The sequence below is a fragment of the Eschrichtius robustus genome, chromosome 10 (genome assembly GCF_028021215.1).
Source record: "Eschrichtius robustus isolate mEscRob2 chromosome 10, mEscRob2.pri, whole genome shotgun sequence".
NCBI lineage: Eukaryota > Metazoa > Chordata > Mammalia > Artiodactyla > Eschrichtiidae > Eschrichtius > Eschrichtius robustus.
The window spans coordinates 82,724,528-82,743,468 of NC_090833.1; the positions used below are offsets into that span (position 1 = coordinate 82,724,528).

Below are 18,941 nucleotides of genomic sequence, written 5' to 3' on the forward strand. Positions count from 1 at the left end.
AAAAAATTTCAATTCCCTGGAAGACTGTAAAAGGCACCTGGAACAGTTCTTTGCTCAAAAAGATAAAAAAGTTTTGGGAAGACGGAATTATGAAGTTGCCTGAAAAATGGCAGAAGATAGTGCAACAAAAGGGTGAATACGTTGTTCAATAAAGTTCTTGGTGAAAATGAAAAATGTGTCTTTTATTTGTACTTAAAAACCGAAGGCACTTTTTGGCCAACCCAATATCTCATGCAAGTTTTCTCAATTTCCAAACAATGTGATATCACACTCTAATATGTATGGTAATTTTTTGTTGCTGTTGTCATTACCCACCCCCACCTTCTATTTCCCCTGAGCATAAGCTATTTGAGGATATCTTGTATGTTCTATAGGGTTTAGCATGCACAAAGTGCTGCGTAAATATTCACTGAGCTTAAATCCAGTTAAATTGATTGTGCTATAAGCAAAAACAATACTTTGACACTGTTTCTGAAATTTTAAAAAAATCAAACATTAATGGAAGAGTAAATTAATTTTATTGACTGATGAAAAACTAAAGTGATAAGAAGTACGAATAGTAAACAATAATCATTGAGTTGTGCTGGAATTCTATTTTTCTTCTTTTCACTTTAAGCCAAAAGGACATAAGATTATAAATCATTAGTGAGCTAATCATTTTAAGTTTCTTCAACAAAAACTGCATAGTTCAGCAGTTGCACAGCATTAAATATATACATTTTTGCAAAACCCTGAAAGTTTTAATTTTTGTGTTGACCTCAAAGGCTAATGGAATCACCTACACTGGTCGGATTCAGAGTTTCTTTTCCCTTTTCTGCCACCCTGTAAAGAAAAATAGGGTCAATTATTTAGGAAATAACATTTTGGGGGCATTTTCTTTTCAAGAATAAATGAGATCAAAGGCATTTTTGACTATGAAAAGGAAGGAACTTCTTTTCTGAGTTTGTTGCAAATTTGAATGAACATACCACTAAATTATTTATACGTATTTTAAATAGCAATAACCGTTGTTATTTTTACAAACGGTTAAAGTAGGTTGTAGAAAACAGTTATCTATTTGAACTAGTCTGGACTTAGTCTGATCACCAGTATCTTATTTTTTAGAGCTCATTTGCACTGTCCCAGATTTTTTTTTTAAATAAAAATTTTGATCAGGACTTCCCTGGTGGCGCAGTGGTTAAGAATCCGCCTGCCAATGCAGGGTTCGATCCCTGGTCTGGGAAGATCCCACGTGCTGCAGAGCAACTAAGCCCGTGAGCCACAACTTCTGAACCTGTGCTCTAGAGCCTGCGAGCCACACCACTGAGCCGGCACGCCACAACTACTGAAGCCTGCGTGCCTTAGAGCCCGCGCGCCGCAACTACTGAGCCCACACGCCACAACTACTGAAGCCCGCGTGCTCAAGGGCCTGTGTGCCACAACTACTGAGCCTTCGTGCTGCAACTACTGAAGCCCGCGTGACTAGAACCCATGCTCCACAACAAGAGAAGCCACTGCAATGAGAAGTCTGTGCACCACAATGAAGAGTAGCCCCTGCTCGCTGCAACTAGAGAAAGCCCACGCGGAGCAACGAAGACCCAATGCAGCCAAAAAAAGAAAAAAAATTGATCAAAATAGACAATTTGCTCCATATGATCAGCAAATTTGGTGATTCACTTCATTACCCTTTTGGGTAATTCAATTTCTAATTCAAGTTCTATATAGTTTTGTTCATATAAGACAGCATTAGAAATCTGATTTTGTTCATCAGTGGGTTGAAAAGAAGATTATACTTTTCATATTTGCTCAGTGACATATATAAATCTGTATTTAATTTCCTCCAAATGAAATGTAATCAATGGTATTTGACTTGAGCCAAAAAAAGAGAAAGGTGGCTTAAAAGACAGGAAGTATTGTTCATTAATTACTTTTAACAACATTTTCTACCTTACTCTGATTCAAAAAGCAAATAATCATTTAAAAAATATGGAAAGCACAAAGGTACAAAAAAATTTAATCATCCATAACTATTCTACCCTCCATTTTAACCATAAATAATGGTTTGATGTACTTATAATACTTTTATAATTTTTCTACATTTTTATAAACTATGGCAATGATACTCAAACTTGGTTAATTACTAGAATCATCTAAGTAGTAATATTTTAAAAATTCTGATGTCTAGACTTTGTCCCAGCCTATTTACTTATGATAATTAGTAGTGGGCTGAACAATCAAACAGTTCACAAGAAATTCTGATGATCAGCCAAGTTTGGGAACTACCTGTGAAAGCACATTTTTTAGAGTGGTGGTTACATCAAGGGCACATGGGACCCAGACCCATTTAATAATGTTGGCAGCTTCTCTTTGTTTGTTTCACCCTTTTTCTGCCCATAACCTCCCTCTTGGTGTTCAAAAACATGTCCACAACCAACCCTCTTTAAAAAAAAAAAAAAATCAAGTATGAGAATGCTGTTAATTCAGTCCTGACCAAATAAAAGTTTTTCAAAGATTCATTCAGAGAAAAAAAAGTATGAACAGGTTATATGAAACTTGAGATGTATAATGACAGGTGTTAAAAATAAGATGTATTTCCTGATAGCAGGGAAATAAAAAATTTACTAAAAAACTTTCTACATGGTAGATACCCACTATACAGAGGTACCAATGTTATATAGCTTAAAACTCTTACCTTTCTTCTAAACAAGAGTTTTAAAAAAATAATAATAATTCAAAGATCCTTTTCAAAGCTTCCCAGGCAAAGGGAATCTTCCTTCCTGGATTGATGACATGTCAAAGCTGGAGCTAAACAACTTTTACGTTCTCTAGGCCACCAGTGGTGGCTTTCAAACTTTTAAACTATGACCCCACATCAATTAACTCATTTTATATCATGACATAGACACACATACATATGCATATACAAATATATGTGTGTTTGTGTATATTCACACATATACATATACACATATATTGAAACAAAGCCCTGATATTGTTTACTGCTTCACCCAGAAAAAAATGCCAAATGCCATCTTGTAAATGCAGAAGAAATGATAGAATTAGAAAAATCACTATTTTGCAACTACCAAAATAATAACTGATACAAATATCATTAATCTGGATGCTAAAATCATTGGGTAAAAAGGATATTCACACAATCTCAAACTATAACTTCACATATTATTTATTAATTACAAAGGGGGAAAGATATCTTTACAATGAAGATATCTAGGAGAGACTGCTGTACCCAAGTGATCAAACTTATTATATAATGGGATAAATGTCATTATGTACCTTCCCTCGATATGATTCACTGGCACATATCTCACATCATCTATGTAGTACTGAAGGTCTTTTTGAGTTACTTTAGTTATTGCTGTATATACCAATATCTAGAATAAACAACATTTTCTACGATGTAAATTATATAACCAATAATAACAAAATTATCAATATGTTTGGTGAATAAATTTTGGACTAAGAATAAAATAGTACATTTATTCTCACATGTATATACCTATTCCAAATGTATTATTTGTGATGAAAACACTTTCATAATTATAAAAGCATACCTGATATTTGGCTAATTCTGCTTGTAATACTTTCACTTTAGATCTTTCTTGTTCTAACGCAGCATGAAGTGAAGTTACCTATAACCAAATATTCAATAAAAAAAGACTTTTTTTGGTCTTTTTTGGTAAATATTCTTAATTGTTATTCACAACGATGATTTTTGACTATGAGATTAATGAGCATTAGAAGAGAACCTCTATCCTCACAAACAATTTCAATTAGGCATTTTATTCAGCTGTATATTAAAGATACGTAGGGCAAGCTCACTGTTCTAAGACAAGACCAAAGACTAAGGATGGGAAGGGGAGAAAATCAAGTCCATGAACAGGATAAGTTCTGTCTGTCCTTTCTATCTCTATATTCAGCCCACATCAACTAAAATACAACCTTATCTTCCCCTATTCTTTAGGATATACATACCTCCCTCAGTTCAGCAAACAGAATTTTCAATCATTTGTTATTGCATAATAATAATGAAGTATGGTTTGCAGTATTGATGGGCTGTGTTTTTGTTTAGTCAAGTTTCATAATTCAGGACTAAAGAACAGCTTAATATAACCAGTCCTATATATAGTTTTTCTTACCTGTATCGTTAGCTCATTCTTGATACTTTGTGATTCATCAACTTGCAGAAGTATTTCTGCTTTATCTTTCACTGACAAAAAGGAAAAACAGCAGTATAATCTTTTCAATCACTCAAATACTTTAACAATACTTTTAGTGAACCAAGACAGCAATGCAGTCAGGCAAAGATGAATTGTCCTCATACTTAATGTATTCCTTGACCCTATATATACCTCTTTATTTTCACTGGTAAATTCTGATCATTATTATCACCACAGCAGCTTTTATTGGAAATTCTACATTTCTGTGGTGTTAAAATATTAATTGTACTGATATGACAAAAGATTTTTTCCATTTATACTACAAAGGACAAGGACAGAGAAAATAAAATATTTCACATAGGGAAAAAAACTTTAAAATGCCTCGACTAATCTTAAAGCAAGATTTTAAAAACAATGTAGAGTGTTTTTGTTTGTTTTGTTTTGTTAAATTGTCAAGGTGTGCATATCATAAGGCCCACAAGAATTATTTTTATATGACTTTTCATACCATTAAAGCACTATCAAATAAGTGTTAGCTCATATGAGCACAGTTAATCATATAACATCTGTGGTATCAGAACTGTTCATTTGTCTAGAGGTTTTTCCCTCTTTGGGGAAGCAAGAGATCTGTTCTTTGGCCTCTGTGTTCCCTAAGCTTTAAAAATTTCCACATGGCTGACAATTTACTTAATCTATGGTAAAGGCTAATGCATGAAAAACTAATTCTTCAACTTTGAAAAGCTAGGAGAGACTGAAGAGGTAAAACTAATAAAATGAGTAAAGGAGGAAATGTTCAAATATACGAGTACTGATATCACCACAGCTCCACCAATGTAACTCTGTCATTCAAATTTATTTTTCATAGTTTAATATGATATGCACTAAGGTGAGATGCTGTGTCAAGAAACAAATCACAGTCCCTTAAGAATCAACTTGGGAACTTTTACAAATTATACTTTCTACTCCTCCATCCTCAGAATTAAACGCACTCACTGAGAACTAGTGATTTTTAACAATTATGTAATATTTTAACTACAGTCAATTTTCCTATAATGCTGTTTTGTGTTTCAAAGAGATTGATACATCGGGGAACAACATGAACATAACATGAATTGTGTACTTAATGCTTAAGCACAATTTCATGAACAAATAAAACCGCACCCATGTACACACCTCAAATATCTACCCGCTATTTCAGCGCACTGTGTCAAGAACCACACCAACTTTGCATCCTTCCATCACTTAACAGTAACACACACAAGCTGCAACCCTTCTGAAACCTACTTCTACAGCTAACTTTAGGTTGTCTTCAAAGTAAAGTGCCATATTTTTTACAGTATTTATGTGTTCAACCATTTTAACATGTATAAAACTGTTACTGTTTTTATTAGGTTCCTTTTTTTTTAATGTGTCACTGATGAAATTTTTGAGTATTGTATGCTCCTAACTCCATTTTCCCCATAAACTTTGTGGTTTTAACTGTATGATTTTATAGAGATTAGTGATTTTTAGGAACACATGTTGTACTGTAACATAACTGACTGTATTTGCATTTATATTATAAATGTTAGAGTTTGTAAACTCTAACGTACTGTATTTTTCATGTCATGGTCCTCTATAAAATTGTTCTACTTGGACTACTTATAGTACGGAGTATGGACACTGATATTATTTACTGGTAGCCATTTTTAATCTATTTTTAAAAATTTATTTATTTTATTTATTTATTTTTGGCTGTGTTGGGTCTTCGTTGCTGCGTGCGGGCTTTCTCTAGTTGCGGCGAGCGGGGGCTACTCTTCGTTGCGGTGCGCGGGCTTCTCACTGCAGTGGCTTCTCTGTTGCAGAGCACGGGCTCTAGGCACACGGGCTTCAGTAGTTATGGCACCCGGGCACAGCAGTTGTGGCTCGTGGGCTCTAGACCACAGGCTCAGTAATTGTGGTGCACGGGATTAGTTGCTCCATGGCATGTGGGATTTTCCTGGACCAGGGATCGAACCTGTGTCCCCTGCATTGGCAGGCGGATTCTTAACCATTGTGCCACCAGGTAAGTCCCTTTAATCTATTTTTGAGAGTAAGTTTTTATCAGTTAATTTTCTCACTTTTCACAAATGTTTCCTTAAGGAATATTACTTTATTTTTAGGTATTTAAAAATCATACATCCAATGTTCAATGATACCCTTACTTTCTTCAATTAGAAATATATCTTGTAAACAATTATTTTCATAATTTTATTCATTAAATGATCCACATGGAGCTCAGTGACATGCATATCTAAATTAACCTCAGGATACTGATATCTACTTGTTCAAATAATGCCTTTTCCCATTATTATTTAACTTCTATTTTATCACAGTTAAGTTATATTATAAAAATCGTAAAATTATAAAAAATGTTTGACTCTACTTCAAGACTATATATTCTGTTCAGCTGGACATGATTTCTCGTTTTTGATAACTGTTATTTAATAGTTTAAATATTTGGTCGGACAATTCCGCTCCCAGTATCTTCATATTTGAAACAATTTGGGGTATCTTGTTTACTTATCCTTTAAGGTGAGCTTCATAACTTCTCAAGTGCTGTACAGTACTCACAGGAGCTATATTTGGGATTTCATTAACATTTGTTAACAAGGGAAATTGTTTATTACACTTAATTTTGTCTATTCAGAAGACTTTCTCATCTATTCATGTCTTTCTCTATGCCTCTTTTATGGTTCATTTTCTTTTGCAAATTTAATACACGCTTCCCTTTCTGTTATTAATGGAAAATTTTCAGAGAGCTTTCAAGGTTAGCGTCACTAGGTATTCACATTCAGGAATGCAACTGATTTGGGGGGTTTCATATAACATCAACTTTACTAATGTTATTATCTCTAACCTTTTTTGATTGATTTCCTTGGCTTCCTGCTGGTAATCTACTGCCAAAAGTTTAGAGTGGCAGCAAAAGTATGAAGAGTCGGGGTGGGGAGTGGGAGGGGTAGAAGGAAAACCTAAAATCATGACAGGCCTTCTCCTCTAATAATTAATAAACAGAATCTTAAGCAAATGTTTTCTTGTTTTCCCTCTAAATATACTCCAATAATTTATAAGAATTGAAATTTCAAGAGTTTCTTAGCTGAATAGTTGTAAACTTGTGTAATACTAAGGTGCTGCAAAAGAAACTGTAATAATAAAATTATCAACAATAATCCAGTTTGTATCCTTTTGGGAAACCTTTTTATTTTGTTGAATTAATAAATCATATATCTTGAAAAGTTATCTTCAAATATTTTTAAGATTAACTTTTAATTCTAAAAACACAGAAATCACTTACTTTCACCTTCCTGAAGCATTTTCAATAACTGTGCATTTCTTGCCTTTACTTCTTTATACTTTGCCTAATAATCAAGGAAAAAAGATTTAATTTTTAAAAAGTAAATGATATAATTAATGATTTACTACCAATTTATGGAGCTATGAATTCTAGGCTTGCTCAAAGACATAAATTACTTCTGAAAGAAAAAAGATGGAGGAAAATGTATTCACAACTGTCTACTACTTAATTAAATCCCTCGTATAATAATACAAATCAATATTATAGATGACTGTATTTAAGAAGAGTAGAATAAAAGTGGAGAAAACTCAGAATAAAACTAAATTTTCCTGAAGAGTCTTTCTCTTTTCTTCCTCAAATAAAATCCTTACACAATTCAAAATAATTATATGAAAACAAAAAGAAAAATGATTCATAGTTCTATACCAGTACTATACTAGAACTCTCTGTATCTGTTCTTCATCTGCCACTGTCCAATATGTGACTACTAACTACTGGAAACGTGGTCAGTGTTACTGAGAAAATGACTTTCAACTGTCTTTAGTTTTATTTAATTACAATTTTTATTTTATTTAATTTTTATATATAAAAATTAAGAATTTTACTTTTATGTATTTAAAACCCATGTAGTGTATTAATTTTACACCACGTGTAGTAGTTACTGTACAGCACAGTTTTATATTTGCTCAGTTAAGGCTTTACTAATCTTTTGTTATTTCATTAACTAAATATTTTTAAAGTAATTTTTGAATTACTTTACTTACATTTTGGCTGAAATGAATTAGTAATTTACTGAAATATCTTTCAATTATTTTTCAACTTTAAAAAAATGGCTTAGCTTCTTTTCAAACTACATGAATGACACAATTATACATTATAAACAATTTTGGAATTGTGTTCCCACATTAACATCCATATTCCAGGGAATTTTTCCCCTACACTACTCTTATTCAACGTGTCTTATAGCACACACTGAAGTATTTATAAATATTTAATATATTAGTACATTGGAGAAAACAATATATTTAGTACTATAGAAATACAAGAGGTCAGGGAAAGAAAACAGATCAATATAAGAAACTTGTCATTTCTTCTCTCAACATGTACACAGATATGTACAGAAGTTACCAGATTCAAAAATCTTTCTTGTAAAACAAATTTGATGTATTTTAAATTAAGTCCAATAGATGACTTTTACTAAATACTCTGTCCAGTAAATTGCTGAGGATAAATCAATAATGTTACTGAGTAATACTGAAGACAATACACTGAATGGAAGAAGTAAACATAAAAGGGAGTAGGACTTTTGAGAAGCTAAGTAATGAAAGAGGGAGATAAGTCAGATGGAAACATAAAAATATGAAGGGGAAAAATAAATACAGTCAACTACAACTATACTCACTATGAATATAGAAATATATCTACTGGGAATATAAAACTGTATCCACTATGAAATTCTCACTCTCAGGGTTTCAGTCAATGTTAATATCTCATCAAACTCTATCTTTAGCTCAAGCCTTTTCTCCAAGGTTCAGATCAGTGTATATGGAAGCATGTCTTTAGTTAGTCTTCAAGATCTAAAGCCAGCTCATAAGGCAAAAATTGCAAATGAACAAAATTACCCCTGAATATTCTTTATACTGCGATAAAAATAACATATATAGTTTTGCATTTACAATACTGAACAGTAAATCTATGAAAACATAAGACTATAAAATCCTAGTACTGTGCAATTTATAATAAAGAACATATGAAATATACAGTGCCCTCATTATATTTTTAACTTCATGAAAAAGAGAACACAAAGTTAAACGCACATACGGTGTGACTCCAATGTGTCCAACACAGATGTTCAACAACCTGAACATCTATGCCTGCATCCACAGCCATTTCAAACTCAACATGCCCAAAACGAGATCTATTAGTTCCGTTTCCCCAAACCAGTTCAAAATGTGTTCTTCCTCTTACACTCAGTACCTGTTAATTTTGTTACCAGACAGTCTTCAGTCCAGGCCTCAGCTATGTGCATTATCTTCCACAAAACAATTCTCATGTCACTTCCCTTCTAAAACCTTCACTGCCCTCTCCTTGTCTAAAATGCAAATGCCTTCAAATACTGACCTCAACTAACACCCCCAATCTCACTTTCTACAACTTTGCATTTCTCTAAACGTCAGTAACAATGCATTTCCTACCATTCTCGTGCCTTGTATGCACTGTTCTATCTGGAAAAACTATTTTTTTTTGGTGAAACCTTTACCAATTTTCAGTAGCAGCAACGGATTCATTCCTGTTTCTGGGCTTCTGGAGCACTCTGTCAGATCTCAATCACAAATTCTACATTGTACTGCAATTACTTATATGATTATCTTCTCCATTAGACTATGAGCTTCTTACTAACTCATCTTTGTATTCACTGTGCCTAACACATGGTAAGTGCTCAAAAAAAGCAAAAGAAAATATAAATGACAAAGAAAAAGCTAAGGCAGAATTGGGTGCAGTTCAAAAAGGTTTTTAACAGGGATAATTCTTAAAGGCATGAGTAGACGAGGAAGGGAAATGTAAGAACCAGCAGGGCTGGAACTTGACTTTTTTTCACTATTACATACACAGGGTCCAGAAAAGCACCTGGCCTATTACAGGCATTCAACAAATAATTGTTGAGTGAATAAATATTCGTTCAAAAAGAGAATGATACTTGAGATGAATAAGAGATTTTTTTAAAAGCCTAAGAAAGGAGGAGAGTAATAGGTTTGTGGTTTAAAAAAAATTGTATAAATGACAAGTGTTGGCAAGGATGTGAAGAAATTGGTACCCTTGTTCATTGCTGGTGGAAATGTAACATGCTGCAGCTGCTATGGAAAACAGTTTGATGGTTCCTTAAAAAGTTAAACATAGAATTACCATATGATCCAGAAATTCCACTCTTAGGTATATACCAAAAGAATTGAAAGCAGGGACTCAGATACTTTTACACCACTGTTCATAGCTGTATTATTCACAATAGCCAAAAGGTGGAAACAGTGCAAGTGTCCATCAACAGATGAATAAACAAAAAAATATGGTATATACATACAGTGGAGTATTATTCAGCCATAAAAAGGAATTAAGTTCTGATACGTGCTACAACATGGATATGCATGCTGAAAACATGCCAAGTGAAATAAGGCAGACACAAAAGGACAAATATCATATGATTCCACTTATAGGAAGTACCTAGAACAGGCAAATTCACAGAGATTAGAGGTTATCAAGGATTGCAGTAGAAGGGGAAATAGGGAGTTTAATGGGTACAGAGTTTCTGTTTGGGATGATGAAAAAGTTCTGGAAATAGACAGTGGTGATGGTTACACAACACTGAGAAAGTACTTAATGCCACTGAATTGTACATTTAAAAATGGTTAAAATGGCAAATTTAATGTTATATGTATTTTACTATAATAAAAATATACTATCATTCAGATTATATATAATTAATGAGTTAAAAAAACCTAAATAGCAGAAATATTATTTCTATCAATCAAATATTAAACATATTTCAATATAATAAAAACAGAAAATGTACAAATTTATAGAATTATTTTAGTTTACAACAGTAAATATATACAAACCTCCCATTGAGTGATCACATTTTTCAGCTTCTGGATTTCAGCATCTTTTCTTTCAAGTTCCAACTTTAGTCTTTCAATTCTTCCATCTTTTAGAACTACTTCCTAAAGGGGGAAAACACCATTTTAGAACTAAGACAGTTCTGCCAATTCTGATTTACAATATCCTTTTTGAAAGGTTTAAGAGGAAAAAAAAGTCCCAATTTTAATTCATTTTCTAAAGCAACCTAAACTGTTGACTACATTTCCACTTGTACTCAATTTTATAAATGTAATTATGTACAGTACAAGCAAATAAGATATTTACGCCTAATCTCAAACTACAAACATAACCTAGAACAATATCAGGGCTTTGAAATGATATTTCCATCCTGGAATAAACATACTAAAGTGGTCTCTGACAAGCTGTTATTAGTCTATCTTAAAAACCTAAAAGAATTGAAAACTTATGAGAAAAATACAAAATAAATAATACAAAAAACCAAAAATAGCTTTTCTCTATATTAGCAATTAACACATAGAAGATATAACTAGAAAAAACATTTTCTCCGGACAGCAATAAAAAATATCCCTAAGAATAAAATTCAGTAATTTTCAGGATCAATAAATGATAAAATACTGAAAAGGACAGAACAAAGCATGTTTTTAGATAGGAAAACTAAGTATTACTAAATATTAATTTGTACATTCAATAAGATTTCAATAGAAATTTCAATAGAGTTTTTGTTCTTTGGAACTTAGCGAGATAGTCAAAACTTCACCTGGGAGAATACAGGATAGAAACAAAAAGTTAATGCAGTAGAATTTGCCTACCAGATAATTATATATTATACAGCAAAAATAATTAAAACAGCATGTCATGGCACCTATGTTGACACAGCAATGTAACAGAAAAGAAAGTCCAGAAAGAGATTTAAAACACAAGAATTTATTATAATATAACTATGGTATTTTAAAGAAGTGAGAAAAGGCTGAATTACAGAATAATGGTAGTATATAGGACAAATGGCTAACTGGAAAAATCAAGTTAAATGCCTGCCATCTTGTAACATACACCAAAATAAATGAGTTTAAATGCAAAAAGATCAACCCAAAGTCATACTTTTCATAAGAATATATATTGGTTCTCTTTATCTAATGAGTAATGTGGCAACAATTTTATTCCAAAAATACTCACTGAGCACCTATGCTGGGTGCTGGGTGTACAATGGTGAACAGAACTGAAAAGATTCTTGCCCTCATGGGACCTGTCTGGTGGAGGAGGCAGATATTACATAAAGAAATGCTGCAATTAGAAACCAAGGTTTAAGCAGTGACGAAAAGAAACACAGGGCTATAAAGGGAATAATGTGGATTATTCCTTGGTGGATCAGGGAAGCTCTGAGGCCATGACCCTTAAGATGAACCTTGAGTGATTGGGTAGGAATTGGCTAAGTAAAAAGTGGAGGGAGATAAGAGCTTTCCAGGTAGAAAGAACAGTATGTATAAAGGCCCTGAGGCAGAAAAGAGCCTAGAGAATTTGAAGGATAGTAAAGAGGCAAGCATGGTTGGAGCTTAGTGAAGAAGATGATAGTATAAGATGATTTCGGAAGAAAAAATTTAGATCAAAATTAGAAATATACATACTATTATAATGGCCCCAAAATCTCATTTCCAGGAATTTATCTTAAATAGATAAGCGAGGGGGGAGTAACTATGAAAGTGTTCACTGCAGTTAAAACAAAAAATTGGACATCAATTTAAACGCCCAACAATAAGGATATAGGCTAAATATATGACAAATTTACAAAACTGAAAACTCTGAAATCACTAAAAATGATGATACAGAACCATAAAACACATCTGTATGATCCCAAAACTGTAATACTATATACAAAGAAAAAATCCTGGAAGGACATACACCAACATTTTAATAACTCTCTTAGAATTATTATGGAAGATTTCACTTTACTGTTTAAAAATTTCCTTTCATCAAAATTGTTTTATACTGAGTATATATCATTGAATAATATAAAATAGTATTTTAATTAAAAAAAATAAAACCACTTAAGTATTAAAATAAACTCTTTATAATATTACTAGCTAACATCTTTGAATAGGAAAGCTCTTCTGAACATAGTATGAAAGGGAGAAAACAAAAAGGAAAAGATTGATAGATTTAACTTGATGAAAAATCTCCAGAAACACTGAAACAAAATCAAAAGGTAAATGAAAAAAACTAGAAAAAACAGTTGCACCTATATGCAGGCATATGACCAATAAAAAATCAAAAAGTGTACAACCTCAGTAGTAAGCAATGTTATATCAAACTGGTATATTTAAATTTTTTCCTCAGTGTGGGTAACTGAAAGCAATTTAGCTATAAACATTATTATTTAATGTAAAAACATTACAGTTGACCCTTGGACAATGTTGGGGTTAGGGACGCCAACCCTCTGAGAAATCAAAAAATACTCATAGTCGTATATAGTCAGCCTTCTGTACATGCGGTTCCTCTGCATCTGCAGATTCAACCAACCTCGACTGAAAAAAATCCATGTATAAGTAAACCCAAGCAGTTCAAACCTGTGTTGTTCAAGGGTCAATGTATTACTTAATGATCTGAATTGCTCACCATCTCTGTATTTAACTGAAAAGTGGTCCATGTAAGTTTCTACATGATTGGGGAAAAAGTGTAAATCCACAGAAAAGTAGGACCACAACAAAGTATCAATGGTAGTTTTCTCCAAGTGAATGAGATTAGGGTCAATTTTTTTCCACTGCATCTGCAAATTGGGGATCATAAAGATGCCTATCAACTTCACAGTTAACTGTGAGAACTGAATGAAATAATCATTTTAAGTACTTAATAGAATATCTGGCAAATATATACTAAGCCCTCAAATACTTTTGCCATCATTAAAATTTCTTCACTTATCAGTTATTTCCAGAATTTCTACAACAAACATCACTTTTTAAAACAGAAAATCATATTGTTTTAATGTATACCCATTTTTATGAAGTCCTATATTTCATTAAATAAATTTTAAACTTATCTTCTAAGCAGAAGACATTATACTAAAATGAAGATAAAAGGGTGTATAAGTCTATGTCCACAAGGGATTTGTAATCTATTAAGAATAGTAACAGGGCTTCCCTGGTGGCGCAGTGGTTGAGAATCTGCCTGCCAATGCAGGGGACACGGGTTCGAGCTCTGGTCTGGGAAGATCCCACATGCCGCGGAGCGGCTGGGCCCGTGAGCCACAACTGCTGAGCCTGCGCATCTGGAGCCTGTGCTCCGCAGCAGGGGAGGCCGCGATAGTGAGAGGCCCGCGCAACGCGATGAAGAGCGGCCCCCGCTTGCCGCAATTAGAGAAAGCCCTCGCACAGAAACGAAGACCCAACACAGCCATAAATAAAATAAATTAAAAAAAAAAAAAAAAAAAAGAATAGTAACAAATAAAAATGTGCTGTGTGAAATGTGCCATAAGAAAAACAAAATGCTATGGGGTATAGAAAAAGAAGGAAAGATCATATCCAGGTTTTCTGTGTTTGGGATTGGGATAGGGCAATGAGAGAGCTTCAGGGAGGAGATGGCATGTGAAATGAACCTTGAGCAAAGCTGGGAAGGATCCAGCGCTGTGATAGGAGTGCTCTGCTCTAGCTAGAAGAAAAAACTGCAAAGAGTACAGCTGAAGTTACTTAGGCCAAAGCTACACTGTACAACAATGCTTTCAAACTTACTTGACAGTGACCCATGTTAAGGAAAGTTTTATATCATGACCCAGAATGCACATACATGTCAGTGTATATATGTATATTTGTATGTTATATATATATACACATATACACAGAAACAAATTTCATAAAATACGAACAGATGTCATATACGCTGACAACTTTTTTTTTTGATTAGTGCTGGTAGCAATCTACTAAATTGATTTCAGGACTGGTTAAATGGGTTGGGACTCTCAGTCTGAAAAGCTTGAGGGCTTTAAATGTCAGGTCAAGGACATTTCCACTTGATTCAACAGACACTGAAGCTTAGGGACATGGTGTGGCAGGATGGAAGTCTTGCTTTTCAAAAAGTCATCTGTTGGGACTTCCCTGGTGGTCCAGTGGTTAAGACTCCGCACTTCCACTGCAGGGGGCACAGGTTCGATCCCTGGTCAGGGAATTAAGATCCCACGTGCCGTGTGGTGCGGCCAAAAACTTTTTTTAAAAAGTCATCTGTTAGCAATGTATAAGATAAATTACCTAGAATTAGAAGGCAGGATGCAGAAAGACTTACTAGGTTACTGAAATAATACCAGTAAAAGATAATGAGAGCCTAAACTAGAGAAATGTTAATAAGAATGGAAGAGAAGATAGATCTGAGAACTATTTCAAAGATTAAAAACTCCCAAAACTTGAAAAACAGAAAAGTGAAACAGGAGGTTCAGAGTCTGAATATCTGGATAAAATGATAAAACCAAAAACAGAAATGATGAAGTCAAGCCAAATGCTTGGTTTGGAGAGTAAATGATGACCTCGAGTTTGGACATAGTGAGTATAAGGTATTCACAGAACAAGAGAGTGAAATATGCCACAAAGACAACTGATAAAACAGAGCCCCGAAGGCCATTAGAGGGAATGCCAGTGAAGCTGTGGAAAAGTTAGTAAACTCATATCCTGCTGCTAGAAGACAGTGTTGGTAACACATCAAGAGCAACACAGATGTTTACATGCTTTGATGCAATTACTATTTTTAAGAATGTATTCCAAGGAGAAATTCAGCAAAAAATTAAATATATGAATATATTCAATGAATATCAAGTGACCAATTCTAAACAACCTAAATGTTCAATATTAGGGTAATGACCTTAAACAAATTACAGCACGTTGATTTGACAGACTATAACCATGGTTTACATAAGGGGCTACCAAAAACTATAGTCCTTATCATCAGTTATTTTTTAAATACCTATACACGTGGCATTTTCCTAGAAAAGTACTATTCAAAAATGAAACCAAATGTTAAGACTGGTTGAACTAGGATGGATTTATTTTTCACCTTTAAAAATTTCTGGTACATTAATGTACAGTTTAAAAGAATTTTAACCTTTGCAAAAAGAAGGGCTTTCTTTCTCTGAAAAAGGAGTGCAAGGGGGAGAGGAAGGAGGTAGATAAAAAGATTATTTTTAATGGCCTCAATCTTTCTTTTTTCCCCACTATACTCAATGACATGACAAAAATCCTAATATTTTTAATGATGAAAAGTTTTGCACGTGCAAAATAATATATAAAGGAATGACACAAGGTAAAAAGAAAAATAAAACAATATGCAGATTGTGTGAACATTACCAGTATTTTGGCATCCCCCATGTGCCTCTCCCCAATACATCCCTTCCCCCCCCGAAAATATCCACTATTATGAATTTTGTGTTTGTTATTCTCTTCCTTTGTTAGTCTTTTAGAACAATATCCCTGAGTAATATATTAAATTTTCTATATTTTGAAATTTATATAAATGGCATCAAACTATTACTATTTGGTGACTTGCTTTTTTCATCAAAGATTATGTTGGGGTTTTTTTTGTTTTTTGTTTTTTTAAAAAATTAATTAATTAATTATTTTCTTTTTGGCGGTGTTGGGTCTTCGTTTCTGTGCAAGGGCTTTCTCTAGTTGCAGCAAGCGGGGGCCACCCTTCATCGCGGTGCACGGGCCTCTCACTATCGCGGCCTCTCCCGTTGCGGAGCACAGGCTCCAGACGCGCAGGCTCAGTAGTTGTGGCTCACGGGCCTGGTTGCTCCGCGGCATGTGGGATCTTCCCAGACCAGGGCTCGAACCCGTGTCCCCTGCATTGGCAGGCAGATTCTCAACCACTGTGCCACCAGGGAAGCCCAAGATTATGTTTTTGATATTCATCCATGTTGCTATGTATTGCTGTAGCTCATTCATTTCTCCTACTGATTTTGTTGTCACAAACAACTGAGTTTGAATCATTCTTGTTGAAGATGTCTTCAGGGTTTAATCTAACGTAGAATTTCTAAAACATAGTCTCCCCATCATCTTCAACTTTAAAATTTAATGCCAAATTGTTCTCCAAAATGGTCATACCAAATTACATTACCACTAGTAATCTGTTACTGTTGTTCTACAACCTTACCATATGGCATATTGTCTGATTCCTATCACTAGTCTTCACCTTCCTTCAGTTTTTCCTAGGCACTGCAGTGAAATTAGTATTACCATATAGAACTTTGTCCTCTGCTCAAAAACTTTAAAAAATTCTTTATTATCTCCTGACTAAATCATAAATCAGGCTTTTAAGTCCTCCACAATCCCTCCAAACCCACTGTGCCAAACTTATACTATGCTCCTCTTTGAATTTTGTCTTAATTAAACTGGTTTATTCTTCACTGCCTCCATTCTTTTACTCTGACATTCCAGTTTCTTCTCCCTCACTTCTTCATGTTCAAATTCTACTGTCCCTCAAATTCCAATTCAAAAGCTATTTTCCGACTTCCCTGGTGGTCCAGTGGTTAAGACTCCACGCTCCCAATGCAGGGGGGCCCAGGTTCGACCCCTGGTCAGGGAAATAGATCCTGCATGCTGCAACTAAGAGTCTACATGCCACAACTAAAAGAGCCCGCATGCTGCAACTAAAGATCCCACATGCTGCAACTAAGATCCCACATGCCACAACTAAGACCTGGCACAGCCAAATAAATAAATAAGTATTTTTTAAAAACCCCACAAAAACCAAAAGATATTTTCTCCTAAGAAAGCCATCTCTCATCTCCATTCCTATAAATTACTTTTTTTGGATCTACCACTTTCCACCTTGTACAAAAACAATTATCAAGTGCATGCTGTGTACAACATGCTCTGCTAAACATTTTACATCATAATCGCTAATTTTCATAATAACAGTGCATGAAAGGCAGGTGACTTCATTCCAATGTAACACAGCTGATAAGCTGCAGTGCTATATTTTGTGTTATTAGGTTTGATTTCAAAGACCGTTCTCTTTCTACTATACTGCACTGTCACTTTGGTTTTAAAATATCATTAACATTACTTAATAATTTAATTAAACTTATGTGTACCCAACTTTGCCCTACAGAAGATCTGAAACATCTAATTATTTGCTCAAGTGTATTAATATCATTCTTACTATCTAACAATGATCTGAGATGGCTTAGAAAAATAAGAAGATACAAACCACAACGGGGAAAATCATAATCAATATAAAAAGAGGAAACAAATATGCTAACTATAAATGTTAACACAGTTGCTTGCACTGTACATAAAATTTGACAGTCAAGACAAGACAGGAAAACACAAAATTTAACTCAATGCCAGAAAGGAAGAAGCTCACAAGTACCTCAGGGCAGGCAAGGATTTCCCGTACTAAGTTGAAAATAGATTTTCATGTGGTATACTGTTTTTATAAAGCAATGTTATTGCTGCATTGGAGTGACAAGTTCTTAAGAGTCTGGCTTCTTTTGTGTCCTATATAACACAACACAGCAAGTGTTTAATTTGTTGAATGACTAACCATTAAGTGTTGGAGGTCAATATAAGGTAAAGAACAGATTCACAGTTTAAGAGGAAGTAAAAGAGAAGACTGGTGGTTGTGGTGAGAAAAATAAATGCAGACTTAGAGGTCTCTATAGGATAAGATCTTTTCTTTCTTTCTGTATTTCTCCAAACAATATTTTAAAATGTGAATACCATTCTTAGCTTGTGAGCTTTACAAAAACAGACTGCTGACCAGCCATAGTTTGCAACCCCTGGTCTGCAGGATAAAATTCTAACTTCTTAGTTTCACATAAAAAGACCTTTATAATCTAAATCCAATATATTTCTCTAGTCATGTTATCCCACACTCACTTAAGT

At 33.9% G+C, this 18,941-nt stretch overlaps 1 protein-coding gene across 1 annotated transcript in view; it reads right to left on the reverse strand.

The window, feature by feature from the left end:
• Positions 1-583: 583 nt before the first annotated feature.
• The window catches only part of GKAP1 (G kinase anchoring protein 1), an 80,348-nt gene continuing 61,990 nt past the window's right edge, over positions 584-18,941 (reverse strand). The window contains exons 9-13 of the mRNA XM_068552567.1: positions 11,082-11,183; positions 7,471-7,534; positions 4,137-4,207; positions 3,552-3,629; positions 584-822 (exon numbers count right to left, since the gene is read on the reverse strand). Of these exons, the coding sequence (XP_068408668.1) occupies positions 775-822; positions 3,552-3,629; positions 4,137-4,207; positions 7,471-7,534; positions 11,082-11,183 (363 nt within the window). The 3' untranslated portion in view covers positions 584-774. The remainder of the gene's footprint in view (positions 823-3,551; positions 3,630-4,136; positions 4,208-7,470; positions 7,535-11,081; positions 11,184-18,941) is intronic.